Source organism: Periplaneta americana, chromosome 1 (genome assembly GCF_040183065.1).
Source record: "Periplaneta americana isolate PAMFEO1 chromosome 1, P.americana_PAMFEO1_priV1, whole genome shotgun sequence".
NCBI lineage: Eukaryota > Metazoa > Arthropoda > Insecta > Blattodea > Blattidae > Periplaneta > Periplaneta americana.
Genome location: NC_091117.1, coordinates 163,397,418 through 163,424,508, shown reverse-complemented (window position 1 = coordinate 163,424,508; position 27,091 = coordinate 163,397,418). Strand labels below are relative to the sequence as shown.

At 34.9% G+C, this 27,091-nt stretch overlaps 1 protein-coding gene across 6 annotated transcripts in view; it reads right to left on the bottom strand.

The window, feature by feature from the left end:
• Positions 1 to 26,567, bottom strand: part of Cpsf6 (cleavage and polyadenylation specificity factor subunit 6) — a 75,086-nt gene extending 48,519 nt beyond the window's left edge. For all 6 annotated transcript variants that reach the window (XM_069830554.1, XM_069830570.1, XM_069830560.1 and 3 more), the window contains exons 1-4: positions 26,433 to 26,567; positions 10,281 to 10,517; positions 8,074 to 8,301; positions 7,712 to 7,976 (exon numbers count right to left, since the gene is read on the bottom strand). In XM_069830554.1, coding sequence (XP_069686655.1) covers positions 7,712 to 7,976; positions 8,074 to 8,301; positions 10,281 to 10,517; positions 26,433 to 26,492 — 790 coding nt within the window. In that variant the 5' untranslated portion in view covers positions 26,493 to 26,567. The remainder of the gene's footprint in view (positions 1 to 7,711; positions 7,977 to 8,073; positions 8,302 to 10,280; positions 10,518 to 26,432) is intronic.
• Between the last annotated feature and the right edge of the window lie 524 nt (positions 26,568 to 27,091).

The following is a 27,091-nucleotide window of genomic DNA, read 5'->3' as shown; positions in this document are numbered from 1 at the left end:
CATCCTACATCACCACTAATGCCTCTGATTGAGCTTCTGGCTGATACATCTATTATCAGACAGTACATCTTACTTGACGATATGTGTCAGAGGAAGAACAATTGTTTGTATGCATCTGAAGTCTGATTAGAGTAATATGTAGCTAATAGGCGATGTATGCAATGGAGGGGGAAAGGAACTGGCCACCCGAATCCATTATCTCCTAGCCTAGTTGCCTCATAAGTGGTGGTGTCTTGTTGACTAAACAACCACGACTATACTGTTTTCGTTGTAAGAAAAATCCTAATGTAAACATAAGCACGTTGTCGTCATACCCCTGATTGGCTCTCAGTCGAAACACTCACATGACGCAGGAAAATATAATTCGTATTTGGAAACCATAATCTTGTATTATTTGAAAATAAAAAATTGAATTCTAGTTGTTAAATACGATGAAACATGTAACTTTACTCATATGTAAAACGCTATGTAAAAGAAATGTTACTTTAAAATTTTGTTATGTACTATGAACGCGGATGAATACCAACAGTAATACCGAGGTAGTCTGTTCTTGTAACAAGCTGGCGTCACTTGAGGTCGTAGTTGTTCACGTAAGCACGTGGTATTGAACTATGGCTTCTGCATCCTCGGTGTGTGTGGTTATTAAACATGAGTGGAAACCCTCTCAAAAGCAGAGAAAAACAAATAGTCTTAAATGTATATAAAAGTTAAGTGAGTTGAATCCAATGATATCTATTCAGAACAAGTCAATCAGACCTGCAGCTGGAAGGGATAACTGACGCTGTTGTGGACCGTCTCGTCATAAATCCTACCGACGATCTTTGTCCAGCAGCGATTGACCTTACACCTAAGATTAAAATAATTTAATTACAGTAATTATAAAGTATATGTTTCCTAAGCAAACGAATGTATAGTAGTGAGGTTAGGCCTACTTCATGAGTAACGGGAAATGTTTAACATGAAACAGAATGTACAACAGTAGGCGGGAACACATACTGAGAATCTATGGCGCCAAACAGCGGCCAATGAAGCCTGACTTCAGTCACGTGCTATTGTTTACATTAGGATTTTTCTACAGAGAAAAGATTATAAAGAAACATTTGTCCTCCTTTCCCTCCCCGCCAACAAATTCGTGTTAACATCTCATTTTAACGTGTTTTAATAAAAGTGGAACAGAAATCACATGTTTATCCACGAATATTAATCTTACCTTTATTGTTAACATAGCAGCCAAATAAAAGAAATACAGAATTTTATCAAAATGATAATTTTTTCTCTTTTATACATGCCGACTTCTGCATGTATTAGAGGAAGCACAAGGAGAGCTTGCCATGGAAAGCAGCGCAGACTTTCGAAAATGTTCAAATGGACTTGGCTCCACTTCGTTCGGCTCACTGCCAACTGTCCTGCTGGCTGGGCTCAGAACTGTGACAAACGCTTCGAGTGAGATTTATCAAATTATCACAGCACGTATAATATATTGTAACATAAAGCTTGTCGCAGAGTAACCAATAACATAACATTTTTGAAAATGAAAAAGCACATATAATAATAAAAAGAAATGTGACATTCTAATAAAACACTAATTTACATTTTTACTGTGTAATTTTATTTAAATATTCTGATGACTAGGGTAATATAGTCTATTATTTTAATCTACTGTATGAAATTATTCTTGTTCTTTGATACAGATTTTGTTCGACATAATTTTATGCAACTAACACCAGTTTAGTACTAAACTTATAATAACATGACATACACTCAATGTAGTTCCCAACTATAAATTGCAACCATGGAAATGTGAAAAGATGTAGAGTAACGACAATGAGATCGATTTCTAGTTACAAATTACATTACATATATGTCATATATGCTGGAAGTTTAGTGCTAAATTGGTGTTAGTTGCATAAAATTATGCTGATGAATGATATCAGTATCAAATAATGTTTTCATACGACAGAATTCCAGGAATGCTGCAAGGTTCACTCAGCTTCTCTCAAATTGAATACCCAGTTGATCCCAGGGGTAAAAGATGGTTGGAGCGGGGTGAACATCCCTGATATTTTTCATGACTTTATACATGTTATAAATAACTTCTCCAGTTCGACTGCATAAGGTTTCAGCACTTTCCAATTTAGGACGAAATGGGGACATTGTTAAGCTTATAGAATATTACACACAATTCTGAAGATTTTAGTTATCCAACAAACGCACTTTCAACTATGTAAAATACTTAAAAATATTAATACACATCCTGGTTGCTATCGGTTCTGCAAGGTATGCATACAGTTCACGACCTACTTTCGAATGCACCCTGTAATCAGCATTAGGTGATTCATAATGGTGGCACAAGGAATGAAAATCGTTCTCTGCGCATCAGTTAAAATGGACAAGCACGTTTTGTGCTTCCTCTATTTAGAAACGACCAGGAACTTAATTCAGTGAGTCAAATTTCACTGTTATTGACAAGAAGCTAACAAACAGTAAGTTAAACTGGGCAATTGTTTTAAGTTTAGAATACATTCAGCTCCCATATACTTTAACAACAATAAAGAAAACTTCCAGAATTTGGGCAAGCTAAATAATGATAAAATAACAAAAAAAAAATGTCCAAGAAATGCTCTTACATATGCAAAGAAAGGTAAAGGTGATACAGACGCAAATAAAATGAAATAAAAAATTCAAAATATGCAAAATAAACCTGTATGACACAATCACCAAAGATTCACATATTATTTAGATATATGCACATTCAATTAAACCTCCACAGTCTACTATTAACCTGCTTCTTCACTGACTATAATTTCGAAGAATGTGAGTCCCATTCTTCAAGTCATCAGACATAAACCTCTCCAGACTTTTTCTTTTGGGACTACCCATAGGACAGTGTACAGAAATCATCCAAGAACACTTACTTAGCTCCGAGGAAACATCACAGAATATGACAAAAGTACAATTCTGTTTAGATGAAGTTGGAGGACACTTCCAACCTTTTCTGTGGCATGGATGGAGTTTAAATAATTCTCCCATAATTGCTGTATGGTTCAGAAGTGAATGCATGGGTTTCGATTTCTTGTTCAAAAGATTTAACTGATTAAAATGGTTAGAGCTTACATGTTATATGGATCACACTTATATCATCATAATAGTCAATTCAGAGACAAGAGTAAGAAAGACAACTATTTTTATTAATAATCCATTTTCAATTCCATGTTGTAATTATTATTTGCATAAGTTTCATTTTTCGAGTTCCTGTAATAGTGATTCTCTAATTTCATTATTCTTGGATCATTTCCCTGTCAATTAGTATCATAAAATATTACAACACCCTATGTACCTGAATTTTTTCTCCTTCCTTGCAGCAAAGAACTATGGATGAGTCATTGTTTTCAACATAAGTACACATAAGAAATTTCCTAATTTGTTCAGATACTAAATGACGCGTTAATTTTCTGTTAATGTTGGCAGAGGCAATGGACTTTCTCCTTTCCACTACCGGCAAGCTGGTCTTCCTCACTCTTCAATGTTAGAGAATCACTGTTCTAAATTAGGAGAAAATTATGCAAACATACATAGGCTGCAGTGAAGCCAACCAACAAAGCATGAGTTCTGACAAAAAAGCATCTTTCAGTCAAACAACAAATATGACGAGAATCTTCAGTTGAGAAATTGTAAATGAAAAGATAAATTAAGGGGTGGGCAAGTAAATTATTGTTTAAAGTGTATAGTATGGAAAAATCAATAAGTTGTGCAACACTCAAATACACGTAAAAACTTTCAGAAATTGAATGAGAAGAAATATAAATTTAATTTTAAAAATGTACCGTTTTAATGGCAGGTCTCACAATCATAAGAGCTGAAGGTGATGAGAATAAGAAAAACAAACGACATTTACTCCAAAGAACCTATCCAATACATTTGCAAACATAATTTGAATGAATCTAGAACTGCAATATTAATATACATACAGAATGCAGTAATTATATATGTATTATTAAAGAAAACCTATATCGTACGTTCAATCTAACAGAAATTTCCACAAACACTTTTCAGTGTACAGTGCACACCACTTACCATAATCATGGATAATGTTATCACTTTTATTAAAAAATGCCGGATGGAGAGATATTAAAACACTGCAAAAAAAAAGTTGTTTATTGTAATCAACAGTTCGGTTCATGTTATCACTTTTTTTTGCCAATTTATGGATTTCGACCTTGAATACTGTACTGTTAAGACATGTCTCTGGTCAATGTTACAATAAGGACTATAGCTTCAGTTTATGATTTGTGATGGCTATATTGGTGCAATGAAACCTATGGCAAGTGTGAAAAATAAATGTACAGATTTAAACATTAAAGATAAACTTTCAATAATTACTGAACGAGCAACAAATGACCGAAAATAAGTCAACATAGTGTAGTCACATATTTCACATCCTCTTTTGTGCAACTTGTTAAAAACCGAGACAGTGTCCTAAGAGTGGCAAAGTAAAACGGAAATTTAAAATGTAAGCAGAAATGTGGTGGGAATGACAGTCTGGTGGAGTCAACTTTAAAATTATGGTTTATATCAATGTTCGTGAACAAGATGCTTATCTTGATAGACCCCTCATGTGACAAAAAAGGGAGGAACATGCTAAGAAATTGGGAACAGACAATTTTGTGGCAACAGAAGTATGGTTTCATGATGGAAGAAATGAGAAAATATTGTATACAAACAAATGAATGATGAGCAGATGCTGGCAATATAATTTATCCTTGCAGTGAAAACCTATATATTTTAGTGAAAGATTAACAACAATGAACGATTTATAATTGGTGACAGTATTGTCTTGTAGTTTTATATTACACGGGTTTGAGTATATGGCAACTATTTTTTTTCCAAAGGTAAGGATTGGTATTGCAAAATGTCGTATGTCGCACGGAAGTCGTACAGTCATATTAAGTGTCCACAACACAAGATGGCTGGCTCTGTGCTTGTCTGTAATAGAACAGAGAGTAATGTTAAATCAGTTGTCAATGTAGCGCCTTACAGGATGAATGTAACCTGTATTCAACAACGTTCGTATATCAAAATAGCCGTTCTCCATGGCAAGCAGTGGCGGTTTCTCGGGGGAGGGAAGGGAGGAATGTCCTCCTCACATTCTTCTTCTTTTGAAAGTAAATACCAAAGGAAATATATGCCTTGAAATTCGAGGAAGGTTCTATAATTTTTAAGTTCACAGCTATAAGAAAACCTCGGTTGATCGAGTTTTAAACGATGCGCACTCATGTGCTGCTAGAAAACTGTGAGAAAGATGCGAGATTGTTTGTGTGGAGGAAAGTCAATCCTTTCCTCCTTTACTGCAGTTAACATACATAGACAACAGCGCACTAGCGGCGAGAGACAGAAGGAGAGTTTTAAAGCAAGTAAATTAACGGAGAGGGAGGAGATCCTCCTCTGAATCAGCGCATGGGCGGGAAATATAGAAACCGACTAGTCGTGCAGCAAGCTCGCTACCGCTGCCCTCTAACGATGCTGCATTCAACCAGACTATAACACATCTAGGAGGAGGCACAATAAAAACAGTTTTGACGCAAATTATGAAAGACACCATATAAACCTTTTTTTAATTATAAAACAAAATATATTATTCATTGCACTTTATATACGCTACTATTCATGGTTTGAAACTTTCGAGAATATCTGAAAGTTGAAGTTAGACTTATATAAAACAAAGAGGAAGTAGTTCTATGTTAGTATCGCAGATCTTTTTGGCACCTGAAATTCACTTCCATTCATTGTCTGCTAGCAGGACAACAGCCAAGTTGTCAGTTTTGTACAAATACATTTGAAATTGAAAGTAATCCAAACTACATTATTTTTAACATAAAAAAATTAATCCGTCACCTGCAGCTTTGAACAATAATGACAGTATGACTTTACAAGAACTGACATTCTTCAAAAGCATGTAATACTGAACTTGTAAAATCTACATGTGACAACACAGACAACGTGAGTGGGTGCAGTATTCTCACTTTCCTAACAGATTATTTCCCATTCCCACTTCCGTAAAACGGTTCTGGTTATGTGTTAGTAGCTAGTCTCTTCCAACACGTGTGATGCTGTAGTGTGCGCGAAAAATGGTGCGAGTTTGTGAATTTCCTTGTAATTGTTAATTTGTGCAATTACCCAACAATGAATAGAAGTGAAAACATATTTTGGACAATTTAGGAAACTCAGTTTACAAGAACAGATTATTGCTATACAAAAGAGAAGGCCAACCCTAACACTACCTGGTCTTACATGTATGCATGTAGGCTAATTTGTAGCATGTTTCTCTCAAGAATGTGTCATTTTGCGCTGTTAACTTCTTTCCTCCTCTTAAGAAATATGCAGGAGCCGCCACTGATGGCAAGAATGCCAGAGAATGCCACAGAGAGTTGGTAGAAGCTGTCGGGAATAAAGCCTTTCCATACGGGACAGTTGTGAGGTTGGTAGCTAATTTGAGGGCCTTTAGAACGGGTATTTGAGCTGTAATGATTCTGGCACAGAAACCCTGTAATGTTATAGCAACGATCGTAATAAACATGAGGAGCAAAATGTTGGTGTGTTGTTAAATGTCCGTACATTTCGTCCATTCCTTGTCCTTTCATCTATATATTTCATATTTTCCATCCACGCTCGAATTCTCACAAAAAAAAATAGTTGCCATGACTTATGCCCCAACCCCCTTTTGTCATATTACAGTGTACTTTATTACAGTGAATAAGCTTGTTTGTATGGGTAAGTAAGTTGAAAACTCAAAACAACTTTTTTCGGTCTCAATCAGTTAATGTTATCAGATTAACAGTATTCCAAAGTGATCATAATAAGCGGCATACACTGTATCTAAAAAAAAAAAAAAAAATAATAATAATAATAATAATAATAATAATAATAATAATAATAAAAAATATATAAAAAATAAAGCAGTATGTTTTAATTGTAATAAATGCAGATAAGAAAAAGATCAATTAGAAGTATTTAGATTCAGATTCTTATCTTCAAATATTAGATTCAACTCTTGAAAATAGAAAATATTGCACTCAACTAATTCGAGTTGTAGGTAACAGATACCCAAGTGAAAGCCATTTTTTTTTACAAAAAAAATCGTCAGATATCATAACACACAAAATAATTGTATAAACGTAAAATAAAAAGCTATTACATACGATAAAATAAATTCTGAAATATTCCACAATTCGTAATTCGATATTGAAACAAATAATATCTTACTTCTCTATGAAATATTGTAGCTTATGTGACTTACAAATGCAAAAAACTGAAACAATAAAGCTATTAGTAATGAGCTCTTTGATATTTTGGACCAGACGGAACACTAACAGCAAATGTGACCCACTAGATCAGTTTGTCACTCCTGTTGTATGTACAATGCTAGCTAGATACTGTACTTATTATTTTAGATTAAACTTGGATGATTTAAAATAATATTATTTAGAACATCAAGCTAATACCATCAAGTTGTAAATACAAAAGGGAGAACTTCAATGTGCAATTACATATCAAGACATTTATTGTGCAGGAAAATTACAACACGCTACACAACTTTTGATTATTCCATATACTTCTACCAGAGAAAAACCTGTTTTTCTACTGCAGACTTCCAACAAGCTCTGTATAATTGGAATACACTGCATACCCTCACTCTGAGCACTCTTCCAATTACCGTGTTGAAATCCTGGTGGTGGGTGCCCTTGGTTTGGAGGACCAGGAGGATGCCCATGTCCTGGTGGACCACCGTGACCCATGGGTGGACCTGGCATTCGCGGTCCTGGACCTGGGGGTGGCATACCTGGTGGTGGCATCCTAGGTCTCATACCTTGTGGTGGCCCCATCATCATTCTTGGAGGATGAGCATGTGGATGAGGATGAGGATTTCGAGGACCTGGATTTGGAGGAGGTGCAGGCCGAGTTTTTGATTGTGCTTCAAACTGAAAAACAAAAGAAAATTATAAAATAATGTATTACAAAGTATATAGGCCTAGATTTACAAATGTGCGACACTGATGCACAATGCCAGCAACTTACCTGATTTAATGCTTGCTTTGTTGGAAATGTGACTATTGGACATTGACCATGCAGTTCTTTCTTTGGCAGTCTTTCCATACACATCCGCATGCTCGGTTCTGAACCCAATGTGATTACACAGAATCCCTTAGACTGGCCATTTGCACGGTTTTCAAAGAATTTTACTTCTACAAAGTCAGTTACTCCAATACCGAGCACTGCATCAGTAATGTCCTGATCTGTGGTCCACTGAAAAAAAAAAAACGATTAAAATACTGAGTTTTATATGTTGCTAAACATTGGGAAGTGCTACACTATGCTATATGATATCTTCATCATATGATATACACCAGTCTTTCCCATTTGGTGGTCCGCAGTCACAAGTCCAAAGAAAAGAGAAGCAGAGCATTTACGGTGGCAAAGAATGAAAGCAGATCCTGAAAAGCACGCTGCTTACTTAGCATAAGAGCATAAGAGATCAGCTGAGAGGAAGAAGCAAGGAAAAATTAAGACAATTTCGGCCATGACTAATAAAGAATTCAGAAAGCAAAGGAAAAATGAAGAGAACGGAAAAAAGAATACTGGGATGTTGATTATCAAAGATGATGATAACTGAGTAAAAAAAATATACAGGCCTACATATAATATAGTCTACAGTCTATAAAAAATAAGTGGTTCCGTGATAATGCCTTTAATTCAATTATTAAAACCATGCTTTAACTTCAAGTAATAATATTTTCAAAACCATTCTACATATTCAAAACTACATGTCCTGAATCCACAAAGTGCACGAATAACTGTGAGACTACTGCGATCATATTATTTCATCCTATTAAAAATTGCATTTGATCTTTCTCCATGTACAGAAATTCAAGGAACTCAAGACCAATGGCCTCTCTCCTATAAGATAAACATCATTGGTGGTTACATATCCTGTTTTTCGCACACAGCACATACAAATGATTAAAGAGGCAATATTCAATTCTAATAAAGTTATATTTTTTTTCTTTTCACTTGTGCATCTTGCTCTCGAAGTTTTTGTTTAGGTTTGTGAACCTTCATTTTATCTATATTCTGCATCTACCATGGGGAATCACTCAATATTATATACTTTTACACAGTTATTCTAAATTAAACTATGAGGTAAGAAAATACTAAATTATATTAAATTATAACAAGTTATATAAAATAATTATAAATATAATCTTGACATGCATAGAAATCATAATAAGCGAAAGTACTGTAGCAAATGACATTTAGCCCTACCACATGTTCTACTGCATGGAACACTCCTGCCATCTAGCAACAAAACTTCACATAAGATATCCCTAATGATGCTAATGATGCAATTTTTTATTAATTTGCTTTTCCTGTATTTTGAAAGTCATCGTGACTAATTTTATCGAATTTTAGCAGTTTTGAAAAAAAAAAAATAGTAGTTTGATTCACGCCTAATGATCCACACTTTAGAAATCAGTTCTACAGGCCATTTTGAGCATAAAATGTCAAATGAACAAGGGTCCGATTATCATTAGTTTGAAAGTTATTCGTAAAACTCCAAACATATTGTGAATCAGGCTTTGGAATTGCTTTGCATCGTAATACATACATTGGCACGTAAACTAAACGGAGGGTTGCACTGTGATGTGAAGTACGAAGGAGAAGGGAAAGATAGGTCTGGTGATTATCAGCTATGTTCATCAGGAACAGCTGTGCTGAGGTATGGAACATTATGCGTACCATTCACATCCGTGTGACAAAGTGCACTGGAGTGGAAGAAGGATATTTGAAAATGTGCTTCCAAACTAAGGTAACCTATGTTTATTTTATGATTATACAGTATTTTGAATTAATATTTCTGTGTGTTTTAAGTGAATCGTTCTTAGTTCTGCTCAAAATCACTGCTACTTTTGTAGGATTCAGTCAGCTGTAACTTCTTAATAGTTGATAATGAAACCCACATTCATATGGCACTTTATGCTCAAAATGGCTTGTAGAATTGATTCCTAAAGAGCTGGTCTTTAGCCGTCAATCGTCCTCTATAGACCTACTACTCTAGTGACGACCCAATTTAAAAAGTAATTTGATGAAAATGAATATTAAGACTACAACAAATGAAATTATTGATCCAAATGATACTACTTTTCAGATTACTACATATAATTAACATCAGGCAATATCATCTACTTCGAAGACTGAGCCCATGCCTTACTATTCACATTGCCTACCCATGTCAAGTTGCCAACATACAGCTGATGGCGACGACCCACTTGATTAGGCTGAATATTATTGCCCATTTGGTGATATGGTGGGTTGGCATTATTTGGCGAATGCCCATCTGAATTCTGTATTGGTGGACCAGGAGTATGTGGGGGTTGAGAATTCTCATCTCCACCCCCACCTGTACTTGGAGGTGCAGCTATTACATCATCATAAAGATCTACACCGTCTCCAGCAAATTCATCCTGCACATAGTAAAAATCATCAAGACCTTATAATTCTATCATTATAAAAGCTGTCACATATTATACATTAATAATAATAAAATAATAATGATATTATTAATTCTGTAAATATCGTTTAATATTTTTACCAATTTAGCTTCCATCTTTTGATGTATTAATTTATTTCAATAACAGATTTAGAAAAATAAACATGTCAGTTTCAAGCAGGGGTACATGGATGCGATGAAAGTATTGCTTCCCTTTTTATTTAAAAAAAAAAAAAAAGATTTTTTTTTGGTTTGTACAGATAAATTAATTATTGTTCATTTTTTCTTATATTTCGTTACTTTGTGTTTATACTGTATAATGTTTCAATCGGGATGAATTTGAATGAGCGAGTTTAAAGTGAGGTGTTAGCTTCTGACTATACCTGCTTGTGATGATATGTTGCTGGGAAGAAAAAGGGAGACAGAGACGGTAGCTAAATGCTTTCCTTCTCTTTAAACCTCTCACAGTATACAAGTTGTGAGTCGCATCCAATCTCATTTCTAACATTTCTCCGCTGTACTCCATATTGACAAGCATCAGCAAGCATTATATTGTATCTACTCTTCACAACATGATGTGTAGCGTTTCAACTATTAAATTACTATGCTGTTATTAGTAGTCACATTATGTTAATACTACAATGTAAAATATAACATTATCAGTAAATATAATAATAATAATAATAATAATAATAATAATAATAATAATAATATCATCATCATCATCATCATAAGTGGTTTTCGTGATTTTCGCCCATAGCACCAAAGTTATTCAACGACATTATTCATATTTATAAGTATGCTGTAAATATTTTAACTCTAAAAACAGCACGTTCACATACCTAAAATAAATTTCAAAATATTAAAATAGGCTCTTTTTTTTAGTACGTTATTTTACGACGCTTTAGCAACATCTTAGGTTATTTAGAGTCTGAATGAGATGGTGATAATCCCGGTGAAATGAGTCTGGGGTCCAGCATCGAAAGTTACCCAGCATTTGCTCATATTGGGTTAAGGGAAAACCCCGGAAAAAACCTCAACCAGGTAACTTGCCCCGACTGGGAATCGAACCCGGGCCACCTGGTTTCGCGGCCAGACGCACTAGCCGTACTCCACAGGTGTTGTAAAATATGCTCTAAAATACCCTTTTTAGGCATTTCATAGGCATATCAGAAGAGGACAGTGATGTTAGAATTAAGATATGGATAGCTAAACTTCTGTACCTAAAGATAATTGAAGACCTCCTCACAAGAAGGATGTACAGTACATCATATTCTTGAAATATGTGATGCAGGTGGAAAAAATTAATTTTAAAGTATTTATTTATAATAATAAATTATTGCATTCAGTACTTGAATAAACTTGTATCCTTGTTTAGTAAAATGGTTGTGATAGTAAATATACGCCTAATGAAATCTACCCCTGAAATTATTTTCCTTTCTCCCAAAACAAGAATTGCAATTTCGTTGGTTACATTCTTATTCAGGAAAGGTTTTCAATTATACAAATTTTATTTCATTACAGATACGTACCTTAGAAGGGGACAGTATTAGAATTAAAATATTAACAGCCAAAATGATTTACTTAATTTAATTATATAAATTTGATGTCTATATTAGGTATTTTAGAAGAGGACAGCAATCTTTGAATTAAAAGGGAAGGCAGGGGATTGTAGAATCCCTGTAATTACGAAGAATGTGGTTGCTCAAGCCAGTAGTAATATCCTGAATGTAATGCATAATATACGAAGATAAAGTTCAAACTTCATTTATTTTTACAATAATATGTTGTGGGTTGCATCAGCCCACTGCCACTAGGAGCAATAATATGTTGTAGGTGTATTGGCATGCTTCCACTAAGGAGCAAGAGTCATGTAAAGTGTTACAGAAATGGGAACGGGCTTTCTCCCCGAATAGGTGCCCACTTAAATGTTCCAAGTTAGAAAACTAGAAATATATATCCCACTTTAATTTAAATGTATCGATATTATAGCTTACTGCATTAAAGAATCTAGCAAGGAGCTACATATTATGTGACTATTATATTGTAAGTAAACTCATTTATGCATTTCGATGGATATTGTAATGACCATTTATGACATAATAATTAGAAAGAAAAGTAGGCCTACCTAACTTTCAAACAAAACATTTAAACATAATGCACTGCATTACAAACGATAAGGTAAGATTGTTAGCATAGTATTATCTTTACTTATTCATACATCTACGATTCTTGATTATTGGTGTGAAATTATATATTTATCTTCAATTAACTTTAAGACTAACTTAATCTTGATTGCTTCCCTTGTTTTGAAAGTCACTCTGTGCCACTATTTTAAAAAAATGTGTAACTTTAATTTTCTAAAAAAAAAAAAAAAAAAAAAAAAAATGTACAAGAATAAATTATTACCCTCATTTTCTCAGTTTGTAAAATGTTTCCTAGGGTAAATCTGTCAATAATATTGTTTAATATTGTTATCAGCTTACGGGTACTAAGTTCTCTCCTATTTCTGATATCTATTAACGACATAACAAACACCATACAACACTACAGACAGCACTTCTTCCCTGAAGATATATATATATATAAACACAAAGAGAGTCAACATTATGTCACCACTCAAATGGTAGAAATTTACCATTCATAAAATGTGATAAATAATTTACATGATGGTCTCAACCTGTTCAACACATAAAAACCAGCTATCAACAGCAGCATTTAAAGCCCGTACACACATTTTGCTGAGAATGGATGATATCACATCCCGTATCCAGTCCTTTAGTTCATTAATGTCGTTAACTCTCCTTCCATACACATGCTCCTTTACCATACCCAAGAACCAGAAATGACCATGTGTCAAGTCTGGGGATTACCAATCCATCGACCAGAATTTGTGTGGTTGAGATAGACACAACATTAAGGGCATAATGCAGTGGTGCATCATCTTGTTGGAAATACTATACATGTCGGATTTGTAGCAGTAGTTCATCAATGGTGTACTGCTGCAACATCATTAAGTACACATTTGAAGTCAGTGTTGGGGTATCAAAAAAAGTACGGCCTAATTACGCCAGCAGCGGTCACAACACACCATTCACCTTTGCGGAGTCACATTCATGTTCCCGAATGACTTGAGGCTTTTCAGTGCCCCAGAAAATTGTGTAACGTCGGTTGACAAGTCCACTTGTGTGAAAAGTGGCTTCATTGCTGAATGCCAATAGATTTGTAATGTCTTCCTGGATATTCATTTCAGAAAAAAATCTGACAGCATTTCACTCTTAACATGTTTTTGCACCATTGTCGAAGCTTGGACGACTTGAATGTGGTATGGTCGCATCCCAAGGTCCTGTTTCAAGATATGCCACACTGTTTTCTGGAGAATCCCTGTTTCAAAACTGCACTGTCTGGATGACTTTGAAGTACTCTGCAATAGGGCTTGTTGCACAACAGCAATGTTCAATTCACATCTTCCTGATCTTGGGCATTTCCTCGATAGTTGTTCGCTACCGATCCAGTATCCACACAAACTTTTTGTAAATGAGGTAAACTGTTGAGCCACTTGGGAAATAAACAATAGCTCATCGATGACAAAAGTTCGATATAATACATGTTTGGTGAATAAATGTAATCAATTTAAGAATAAATATTTATACCATTTGAGTTGGTAACATAATATTGACTCTCCCTATATATACAGTGAACTCTCCTAAGTTCAACAGAACAGAATTGAAAGTTCAGTCCAATAAGGGTAGGTGATGTGGCAGGTGAAATGAATACAAATTATTATTGGTTATCCATCAACGAATACAGTAGTGTACTTGCATTTCTAGCCCCCCCCCCCCCAAGACTGTGTATGCGCTTCTATTACCACAGTGGGTTTCGACAGTTCAGTCTCACAAATGGCACAATGCAGTCTGCCTCCTGTAGTGGAAGGAATAAATATTGTACATTAAAAGAAAAATCCTAAAATGTGTTGAAGGCGGAGAGTCTCTGTTTGAAATAGAAAAATACACTGGCAATCCACGTAACACAATTTGCGGCTGGAGGAAATCAAAACAAGAAATCGAACAGTTTTGCGATTCGTTAAATCAATGTTCTGAGCATCAGACCTTGAGACAACCTGTCATATTCATGTATGGCGAAGAACTGTTTCAGTGGTTCACTGAATAGCAAAATAAAGGTAGAAGCCCGTATGTATCTTTTATATTGATTAAGCCATTTTATTATTACTTAATTTTTAAACCGGTAAGAGGTTTAATTGCAGGAATGTTATAAATATCTTCAATATGAGTCCTATGGAATGTTATAATTATACAATTTTGATTACTCAATAAACCAATGTTTTCCTTCAGTAAATTATTTACAAAGGTGATCCGTAAATATTGATATTCCACAGGTTTTTTTTTTTCAGTGTTATAGTCTATTTTATTCCATTTTATTCTAGATGTTCCTATAAATGGGCCACTTATTAAAGAAAAGGCTCTAGAAATAAATGCTGCCCTTGGAGGTGACCTTGATTTTGTAGCAAGTAATGGGTGATTGACGAGTTGGAAAAAGAATCATGGAATGGGACAGCTCAGAATTTGTGGAGAGACACTTTCTTCCGATGTTACCCCATCTGAGGCATTCAAGATAGCATTTGCATGATATGGAGAACATTGCATCCTTATCTAGTGAGTAAATATATAATTGTGATGAGACATGTCTGAACTTTAAACAGCTCCCGAAAACAACATTAACTACTGGATGTGGAGCTTCTTGCTTCTGGATTCAAAGTATAGAAACATCATGTCACAGTTTTAGCGTGTTCAAATGCTAGTGGAACAAGTTACCACTACTTGTCACAGGGAAATCCAAAAATCCTAGGGCATTAAAAAATGTAGACACTAAATCTCTCCCAGTGTGTTATAAAGGCCAGGCGAAAGACTGGATGGTTTCAAGTATATTTAAGTAATGGTTCCATAATTGCTTTGTCCCTGCTGTTATAACCTATTCTAATATTAAAGGATTATCCCCTAAAGCTCTTCTGTTAATAAACAATGCTCCATCACATGTAAGTGAATCTGACTTAATATCGGGAGATATTAAGGTTGTTTTTCTCCCTCTGAAGGTCATGGCACTCATTCAACCCATGGATCAGGGAGTACTGAAAAAGTTAAAATCACTGTATTCTAAAAAGTTGTTAAAACATGTTTTGAACCCAAGGAATGGGTCACTGGCTACGAACTTGAAAAAGATCACGATAAAACATGTAATACACTGGGTAACAGAATCTTAGGACCTGATAACCTCAAGTAACATATCAAAATCGAAGTTGTTGCCACAGACTGGTGATTTTGAAGATAGTGATAAAGTTGAAAAACTCAGTTATACACAAGGATTGCAAGCAATAGAGAAAGCTATCCTATACATCCGTCAACAGAGATTTGTTAATGATGAACACAAGCAAGTGTTCGAATATTATCAGGATCAAGCAGCTACTGAATTTCAATGTGCCCTTTTGAATATTATTATTGTTGTTGTTATTGTTATAAGGTTATTTTATTATTATTATTTATTGTGAAAAAGTCAATCACATTTGTTTCTGGGTACTACAACAAGTACAGTATTTTCATTTATTATTTCGAAGAATTTTTTGTTTGATTTTGTTTTCTGTTTGTTTTGTTATAGCAGTTCATTAATTTAAAACCAGTGATTAAACATGGATGTCCTAATCATGTTTTCTTTTAACCAAAGTATCACTACAAGACACAGAACAAATTCCCTTTCAAATGGCAAACCCATTTCTTGGTGCCTGTACAGGCAGCGTGTCTAATTCTCTTACATAAGCAGTCGAACTATAGGATGTCAAACTTAAGAGCTTCCACTGTATATACATATACAGAGTGGAAATGAAATAGCCTTGCAGATTTTCAGAGCGAATAGCTCATGTTCTATAAAAAAAACTATAATATCATATTGGAGGAAGTTCATAGTTTTTTTTTTTTTTTCAGAAAAAAATGTTTTTCTCAGATGTTTAACAACCAAATGGGTAACTATTGCGAATAGGATCGTGATTTTTGTACACAGGCCTATCGATAGGAAAACTAATAAAGAATAATTTATGTCTGGCATATTTCAATAGTGTGGATGGTTTTCTTGTAAATTTAATTTTAAAAATCTCTTAATTCAAGCCACTGCACAGTGCAAGTTGGTTGCAACACAGCACCAGAGAACAGCTCATCTAGCAAGACACACCGTGTTTGTTGACCTTTTACATCCTGTATCACGAGAAGAGTGTGTGAGCGGTGATGTTGCTGGGCTGCAGAAACTTCAAACTTAATTTTCTAATCGTGAATTTAATCACAAAACGTAATGTAGATTTTCTATTCATTTCAGAGTACCATACTGCCTCTTTCAATCTGAAAGGTTACTTCACTTCCACCCTGTATAAAGAGACTGAACGGTAAGTAATGTCATTAATTTCTGAGGGCTATTCGAGATATGATATACAGTCCTGCTGACCCTTCATGTTTCTGTCTTCAAGATATTTAAAACAAAAAGTTAAATACAATTTTGCTTGTGGTTGAATGAGGATTGAGAGACTTCTCTTTCTGCACTTTCAGCCGTCTTACATGTCGTACCAACTATCAGATATTATGAATGTTTCACGCTAGTTTGCATCACGAACATTTCGCGTTAGTTTGCAATGTTCCAGCGGGATGTTTGAGTGGATTTTTTAAAGTATAATACAATCATAGCTATCAAAATGCCTGATGTAGGTACAGTTGTCTTAGGCTGGTATTCATAGTCAATACTTTCGATTAAAGTGTTCTTTGAAAGACGCAAATTATCACTTTTCCATTGCACAGTCGACACTTCGGTGCAAAGGATCACTTTGGATGAAAGTGTACTTCCGACCACACTTCGACCCGAAAGTGCCACTTTGTAGAAAAATGGCGGACGTCTTGGAAGTTATCGAATTATTTATTAGAACATGCGGGAGAGGTGGCACAATTAGTGGACAATGTAGGAAAGTGCTACATTAGGGATAGGCCTAAAGACAATCCCGTGGAATTTTATATTGATATAGAATTTTAAAAAAAGATTCCGATTTGATAAAAAAACTGTTATTGAGATTGCTAATCTTTTCGATGACCTGTTGACAAAAACGAATAATAGACGTTTGCCAGTGCCTCCAATAATACAGTTATTGACTGCATTAAAATTCTATGCTACAGATATGTATCATACATTAATATCTATAATATTTCTGTAGTAACGTTCGTATATTTATAACCTCAATTCGTTGAAGTGATATGTAGGTAGATATTCGTAGATATATATATATATATATATATATATATATATATATATATATATATATATATATATATATATAACCTAATTTTTATTACGGAAACGAATTTTTTAACTTAGATATTATTAAACTAACTTCAATCTAATGTAGGCGTAACTATCTTAAATTAGCATTGCGAGATCTCACGTGCCTGCTTTCTAAGCAGATTCGTAATTATATTAGGTTTAAAACGATTTTTATTTTCTTTGACTACCTGTATTTTGAGATAAGATTTATCTTGATGTTCATATAATCATTATTCTGATTTCACGCCGGTAAGCAATACATCTGATAGGCTGCTTTTGCTGAGATACTGTCTCTAGTTCTGTTATTTGTCTATGAGTTCATGTGCAGTCATAACCTCAACATGAAAAGAGATCTCATACCATTAGGCCTATTTTGTTTTGCATTGTAGAAAAATTTGGCATTAAAAATATTCCTGAATAATGGAAATGAGAGAGAGAGAAAACAATAATAATAATAATAATAATAATAATAATAATAATAATAATAGCAGCAATAGGCCTAATGTGTTTATTTCATTCTTTTGACCTCTATTCACTATTCACGAAAAAGACAAAAATAAAAATAAAGGGAATAAAACGATATATCAATGAAGCAGGTACATATAAAAACTACCTAACGATATAAATGAAATATATACACAAAACTTAACCTACCCAGTCCAACTTAACCTAACTACATAAACCAATAGAAGATATGTACAAAATCTAACCTAACTATATAAATCAGTGGAACTGATACATACAAAACCTAACTCAACGATATAAATCAATGAAAAAGATATGTACAAAACTTAATCTAACTATATAAATCAATGGATCAGCTATGTACTGTACAAAACCTAACCTAATTTCACCAGCAGTATCACTACCTATTTAATAAAATATTATATATCTGAACTGACTGAAATAATCTAAACTATCGGCAGCGAAAACTAGAAACTGAAATAAAATAATTTTAAATATATATTTTCTTTCTTGTGCGATAAATTAGGCTCCCAACTCAAATCACAAGCATTATAATCTGTGGGTTACACATTAATTTGTTATTGTTTGTTTACTTGTTTTGCAAGGCATTGTGGGACTTCTGTTACCAACCAAATTGAAACTCTAGACTTTGCTGGCATAAAGTGACACTTTGTAAAGTGCACTTCTTCAATCGTCTATGAATAGCACTAATATGAAAGAGCCACTTTCGTCAGAAATGTCACTTTGCAAAGTGGTGATATAAAGTGTCGACTATGAATACCAGCCTTAATCTTACTAAGCTGAGCATTGTTAATACTGAAAATGAAGCGCAACTGTGATGCCGAGAGAAAGGTCTGGTTCCCGCAAATATGGAGTGTCCACTTTGTGGGGAATTGCTGTAACTCAATTTCGCTGGAGTCAAATACAGTTTATTTATTTGTCAAAAAAAAATAATAATAATAATAAAAGTGTGGCCATGAGGTTTAGGGAACATTTAAGTTGTCTGCTGCAAATAACACATTTTTCAGTCGTTCGAGATTGTCAACCAAGAGAATTCTTATAATGTATGGTTTTGCAATTAAGTTTTCCTACTACCAAACAACAAGGGAGTGTGATGAGAAGAATGTAGCAGATATAGCAGAATCAATGATCGCGGATTGGTTTTCATACCTGAGAGAAGTGTGCAGAGGTAAGATGGAGTGTTATGACAGATTGGATTAGTTGAGACTTTTATTATGTCTTACGTAATTAACAGAGACAGGTTAGATTACGTTTAGGATTTGTGACATTTAGGTTAGGTTAGTTTAGGATTTCAGTGACAGGTTAGGTAAGGTTAGTTTAGAATTTTAGTGAGATTAGGTTAGGTTAGATTAGTTTAGGATTTTAGTGACAGGTTAGGATAGTTTAGGATTTTAGTGACAGTTTAGGTTAGTTTAGTTTAGGATTTTAGTGACAGGTTAGGTTAGGTTCGTTTAGGATTTTAGTGACAGATAAGGTTAGTTTAGAATTTTAGTGAGATTAGGTTAGGTTAGATTAGTTTAGGATTTTAGTGACAGGTTAGTTTAGAATTTTAGTGACATACTAGGTTAGTTTATTATTATTATGACAGGTTAGTTTATGATTTTAGTGACAGGTTAGGTTAGTTTAGGATTTTAGTGACAGGTTAGGTTATGTTAGTTTAGAATTTTAGTTACGGGTTAGGTTAGGTTACTTTAAGTTTTTAATCAGAGATTAGGTTAGTTTAGTACTTTAGTAACAGGTTAGGTTAGTTTAGGATTTTAGTGACAGGTTAGGTTAGTTTCGGGTTTTAGTGACAGGTTATGTTAGTTTAGGATTTCAGTGACACATTAGGTTAGGAGCTTAGTGACAGGTTAGGTTAGTTTAGTTTAGGATTTTAGTGAGAGGTTAGGTTAGGATTCTATCGGCAGATTAAGCAGGGAATACACGGACACGCTGTGGCAGTAATGCAACAAGGGTCGAACAGAATTCGAGGCTTTGTTCGTTCGTTTGTACGCGATTTCAAGCACACGCTGCAGCAAGAACGCGCACCCCTCAAATGCCACGCAGTGATCCGTCCCCTGTCGGTTTTTTTCGCGAACACAAAGGGATTCGTTGCCGCAGTGTGGACGGGTTCGTTGCCGTTTGTCTCGTGAAGCTCGCACACCTCAAGAATGGAGTGGTCTGAAGTAGATTGGACCTCATAAATTATGTCCTGTCTTGTGGAATCTTGGTGATATTGACTATTATAATAAAAACAACGGAACGTGTCAGTGAACACACAAAATGAGACAGGGCTCCAAAACGAGCGAAAAAGCAGCATGATAGTACAGAATTACTGGCAACCCCTGTTGAAATTATACAAGCCTCTGCTGGGACGTTAATTTTTTTAATTGGTTATTTTTACGACGCTCTATTAACTACTAGATTATTTAGCGTTGATGGAATTTGTGATAGCGAGTTGGCAATTGACGAGATGAGGCCGAGGATTCACCATAGATTACCTGACATTCGTCTTACGGTTGAGGAAAACCTCGGAAAAACACAATCAGATAATTAGCCCAAGCAGGAATTGAACCCATGCTTGCGCGCAATTCCAGATCAGCAGACAAAACGCTCTATCGCCTGAACCACGCCGATGGCTTTCGGGAGGTTAAAGATCACTGTTAAACAATGTGATGGCAAATCATTTTGCTTTCCTTTCATCGAAAATGACAGCATATTGTGCGAATACTTGGAAAGGGATTCAGCAAGATATTTATGACATTCTGGTGAAATTAAAACGAAATTTATTTGAAATGCCTACTTACTATTGACAAGAATGTTTTCATTCATCTGCACCTTTATTTGATGTCTTCTTCCCAAATGGGTTATCTTAGACAATGTACTCAACCAATTACTCCCTCAACTTTCTATGCTTCAGCTCCCAAACAATCACAATATCCTCCGACTCAAGAGTCTTCTCAAGCCGACCTTTCAATGACAAAATCTCCAATTTCATTCTTACTACACTACACTATGTCACTTCCGGATTTGAATCAAAGTCTCTTGGCTCTCTTCAACATCATCCAGTCAAAACTCCATCCCCAAAATGTTCATCACATAGGCTACTCCGATAATCAAAACCAGCACGTTTAATACCTTCTCTTTTTTCTTATTATTTTTAATGAATTGAATAACAATTTTTGTAGTAATTGTTGTATATATTTTGCAGTTCCTATGTTTTATTTTAAAATAATTTTCTTTGGCCGATTTAAAATACAAGTTTTGACTGTACACTTAAATTAAAAAACATCATTTGGCAATCAAATTTTGATTACTCGAAAAAGAAAGTGTTTGTAGTTTTATTGTATGTGTTTCTTTGTTACAATGCGACTTCGAAATATTATTGATTTTTCTTGGTGTGATATTTCGAATGTTTTAACTGTAATTCTCTCAATGTTTCATTATTTGCATTGCAATTAAAATATCCTCATTAAAGAAGCACATTATGTTGATACTATGATTTAACTCATCTTGATATTTTCCTTTAATGCACTGAAAATTGCGGGCAAACTTCTGGGATTATTTCTCCGATAGCCAATTTTGAAATTCGCAAAAGGTATTGAAGGCTTGTAAACGAATCCCTTGTCACTAAGAATCGTAAAGTCAGTGCGAACCTGGAATACTGACATATACAGACAATCAACCAAAAATAATGTTTTACATACTTTGTTAATTCCACAATAACATTCTTCAAAGGATGAAGTGAGTTTGGTACAAAAATATTGTCCTATCTTGACTTGAGATTGGTTCTCGCATGTTGGTTGCTGATTTTTTTAAAGTTTGGCCCAATTTTCATCAATAATTCTCCAGAATTGGTGGAAATCATTCAGGTAGTCCTAATCAGCCGCTGATTTCTTGAAAGTTTATAGCACTTAACAAATTACTCCCTAACCGCTTCTTGTACAGTCTGTAAGTCTATGTTTCTTTCTGTTGAAAATGTATCCTATTACTACCAAAGCGCAAATAGCAGTTAGCAAAGCTTCGTTTTCCATGGTCGGAAATCGCGCGAGATAGAATGGAACTAGAAAGATGTTCAAGGCTTGCGCGCTACTCAGATGGTTTGTATCGTGCGCACCGCTTGTTCGAGAGTGTACAATTTACTCTGTGCAATACTGCCGTGGCACGTCCGTGTATTCCCGACCTTAGGTTAGATTAGTGTAGGATTTTAGTGACAGGTTAGGTTAGTTTAGCTTTTATTGTGGTTTGCATATACGAAAGTGTGACAGAGTAGGTTAGGATAGTTTAGGCTTTTATTATGCCTTGTGTAGCAAATCTGTGGCAGGGTAAGTTGGGTTAGTTTAGGATTTTAGTGACAGGTTAGGTTAGGTTAGGTTAGGCTAGTTTAGGCTTTTATTGCGCTTTGCATGTATAGAACTGTGACAGGTTAAGTTAGGATAGTTTAGGCTTTTGTTATGCCTTGTATTGTCGAGTCTGTGACAAATTAGATTAGGTTAGGTTAGTTCCGGATTTTAATAATAGGTTAGGTTAGTTTACGCTTTTATTATCCTTTGCATATACGAAACTGTGGCAGGTTAGTTTAGGATACTTTAGGCTTTTGTTATACCTCGTACAGGCGAATCTGTGACAGATCAGGTTAGTTTAAGCTTTTACTATGCTTTGCATATATACGAAACTTTGACAGGTGAGAATAGAATAGTTTTGGCTTTTGTTATGTCTTGTATAGGGAAATCTGTGATAGGTTAGTTTAGGATCTTTGTGACACATATGGTTAGATTAGTTCAGGCTTTTATTATGACTAGCATAAAGGAAACTGTGACAGGTTAGGTTAGGCTGTTGTTATGCTTCTTGAAGGGCGAATCTGTGATAGTTTAGATTAGGTTAGTTAAAGTTTTTATTATGCGTTGCATACGCGAATATGTGACAGGTTAGGTTAGATTTTTCTAGTCTTTTTGTTTGCTATAAGTTTTATTTTTCTTTCAGACAGTCTGGATCGCCGTTATAAGAACGAACCTAGGATTGGAGGGCCGAATCATGTAGCGGAAATTGATGAATGCAAGACTGGGCGTAGGAAATTTGAGGCCAGTCGTTTTGTTGAGGGCTCTTGGGTTTTGGGCATGATAGATCGTGAGACGAAGGAAGTGCGATTGGAGATTTGTCCGAATAATAAGAGGGACAAAGATACTTTGCTTCATCTTATTTGGAAACATGTATAAAGGAGTGGATTTTTAATAATTTCCGTCATTTGACTGTCAATCACAGCCTTAACTTTGTTGGTCCGGTGAGCGGTGCATGCACGAACTTAATCGAGAACGCTTGGCATGGTCTTAGGGGACGTTTGTCTTATTGAGACGTGCGCAAGGAAGACATCAGTGATCACCTTTGTGAATACTTATGAAGGAAAAATTGTTCGGGACTGCTGCGAGATTCTTTGGAGGCTCTGATTAAAGATGTTAAGTCACTCAATCCCAGCAGTGTGCATTTTGAAGAAGGTGATAGCGATTGAGTGTGGCCGTCGTGAAGAGATAGTGATTTTTTGTTTTTTACATTGGCAGTTGAAGTATGTCGGTGTCTGTCATAATGGCAGGGTTAGAATGAAAGTTCCATTGTGATATTTGTGTCTTTATTCTAGTATTATGTGCTCTAGTTAAGTGTTTTTCAGTGAGTATTGAATTAATAACAGTTCTGCGTTCTTCACATTACATCGCATCGTGTGTTTCATATGACTACAATCGTTTCATTGATAGAAAGGAGAACGTTTGCACTCGTATTACATTGGACGTGTCATTTCACAGGTCATTTGCCACATAACTGTACAATGTTTTGTTGAAACAATTATCAATACAATGCTTTAAGTTTTAAAATGCATCTCCACAAAAAAATTGCTTAGAAATTCCGTCATTTTCTATTCCAAAATCAGCAGAAGTCAACTCTCGTTTCTCTCTTTTAATAGAAAAAGGAGCATCTTCTGTGGACCTCTGGAAAAAGAACTAAGGAAGATATTAATGAAGTGCTTTATGTGGAGAGTAGTATTGTATGAGAGAAAAATATGGACATTACGATGAAGTGAAGAGAAGCGACTAGAAGCATTTGAAAAGTGGATATGGAGAAGAATGGAGCGTGTGAAATGGATAGACAGAATAAGAAACGAAGCTGTGTTGGAAAGAGTGGCTGAAGAAAGAATAATGCTGAAACTGATCAGGAAGAGAAAAAGGAATTTGTTGGGTCACTGGATGAGAAGAAACTGCCTACTGCTACTATAGTATGTTATTTATGTGTTCCCTACACTTTTCCCCTATTTTTATTCCTCTAAAACACTATTCAAACCTCCAACTCCTCCCCTGTTGCATGAGTTTTTAGATTATCTGCATCACCAGGTTTCATGTAACATTTCAACACTTTCCGGTAAGTTTATCAATCTACAGACGTGGACAAATTATTAGAAAAATTGAAGATTTTTATGATATAATTTTACAAAATTTAACTTCTCAATTTAGACTACAGCTGCCATTTCTGCACATTTCTATTGCAAAAATGTCGACTGTAGTCTAAATTGAATATTCAAATTTTGTAAAAATATATCATAAAAATCTTCAATTTTGCCACTTTTTGACAATTTTGTCTCTCTCAAAATTGCGAGTTACACGTCCTTCACAGTCCCCTATATTTCTTCATTTTACATGATTTAATATCAGATCTGTTGATCAGCCTCATGGTATAATGGTCAGAGCTTCTGGCTACAGTTTATGAGATCCCAGTTAGAATATAGGAAGTTTTCCTTAAAGGAAATTGTTCCTGTGTTCGTCCTTGGTCTGGAAATTAGGTTAGGTTTATCCTGGCACTTCTTATTCATAATCACCCTATCCTAATATTATCGGGGCAGCATAACTCCGCCTTTCAGGCGCAGAAGAGGAGAGAATACCAGAAATGTCGAATGACACCCGAATATTATATCTCAGATCTCTTGGAAGGGTCGTCGAGTTTTCAGTATTCATTTATCTGTTGCTATGTTATTGTAGAATGAAACGTCACTTACTTTCCTAGAGGAACAATGTGACTTACGTCCCGTCGTCAATAGCAACCAAAACTATTACGGTAAAATCCAATAATTCCCTAAAAACAAGCTAATAACAAATTGTTATTTTGCACTCTAACAACAATGTTTCACTAAGCCTCAAGGCATTTAGGCCTACTCTATATTTATTGTATCATGGTACTCTTTGTCAACGGGAACTTGTAGTGGTTACAGGAAGAAATAAATAAATAAATAGCATAATTTCTTTCAGCAGTGGTAGTGGAAAAAAATTAAAATCCCACCTCAACAGGAATTGAACCCGAGCCTCCGACGTCGCAAACCAGCATGTTAATACTTCTCCACCGGGGGCGAACGATACAGAGACGCACGAAGAGAGGCTTACAGCCGCCCTCCTTGAACTTAAAGGAGACAGCACGCATACAAATTTACTGGTGTCAATCGCTCTTCAAGGTGCTTACTCAAAACCAAGAGTAGCGCCACCAATTGGTATTTAGACTAGTGTTTTCCATTAATATATTGCGACTAAATAAACATATAATAGGTACCAAATATGCACACAAAATTCTCACGACATAAGTTTTTGAATTAACATGACGTTTGATGGGTACAACTTAATGTTCATGACATATACATAAAATTATCTTTGGTCTTTGAACAATTTACAAACATGCAAACAAAATTGAAGCTTGACTATGGTTAAGCTGCAGTAATAGTTCATTTCATTAAGTTTTCATAATTTATGTATGTCATTACATAGTATAGTTTATAACCTAAGGAACTTCGGAGAAATAAAATAATATACATATTGGCATTAAAACAATTAATGAATAGTTAATTATTACATGTATATGGATTTCACGATAGCGCAATTCCCAAACCGGTCGGCCTAAACCAGACAAACCGCTTTGTACCAACTGCTTAGTAGTGTTACAATCAACAGTGCAATCATTTACTTAAAATATACACCTATACTGGTTATCGTAGTGCTAAACGCAGCAGATTATGTATATAAGTAGAAAATACCTGTGCAAAATCTTGCTCAATATCATCAGCATACAAATCTATATCTACGCCGTCCGCCATTTTCTCTTCTGGCGTCTTTCAAGCCAAGCCCTGCCCCAATCGTATCACAATACAAAGAGAAACGCTTGTGTGAACGTATTCCATTAGGAATAATCACAGTCTAGTATATACAGTCACGAAGGTCAATAGGTAGTAAATATGCATCCAAAGATAGTTGCTAACCACTAGGATCACTCATATCGCCTCATTACTGATAATGCGAAATAGTACCGGCACAGTCTATAGTTCCTAGCACCCTCACAACTTAAGCTTCGTAACTGTATATATTAGACTGTAGAATTAATGGTATAGAAATGGAAAATCACCGACCCAATCGAAAAGAAAAACAGGCATTTTTATTCATAACTGTATTTCACTTTTTCATGTTGTCTTTTTATTTTAAATTAACTTTTATGGCATAAGTATTTAAAATTTTCTTTTGTATATTGTAATTGTGACTTTGTCCAATAAAATAAATGAGCAGACTCTGCTTTATGTGTGATCTGTGCTGTTTACTCTCCCATAAGGTACATCTACACGGTTCAATTTTCCATGTGTTTACGCATACAGTCATGGAGAATATTGAAAGAATCAAGTTGAAACGAACGTTAAATTAAAAT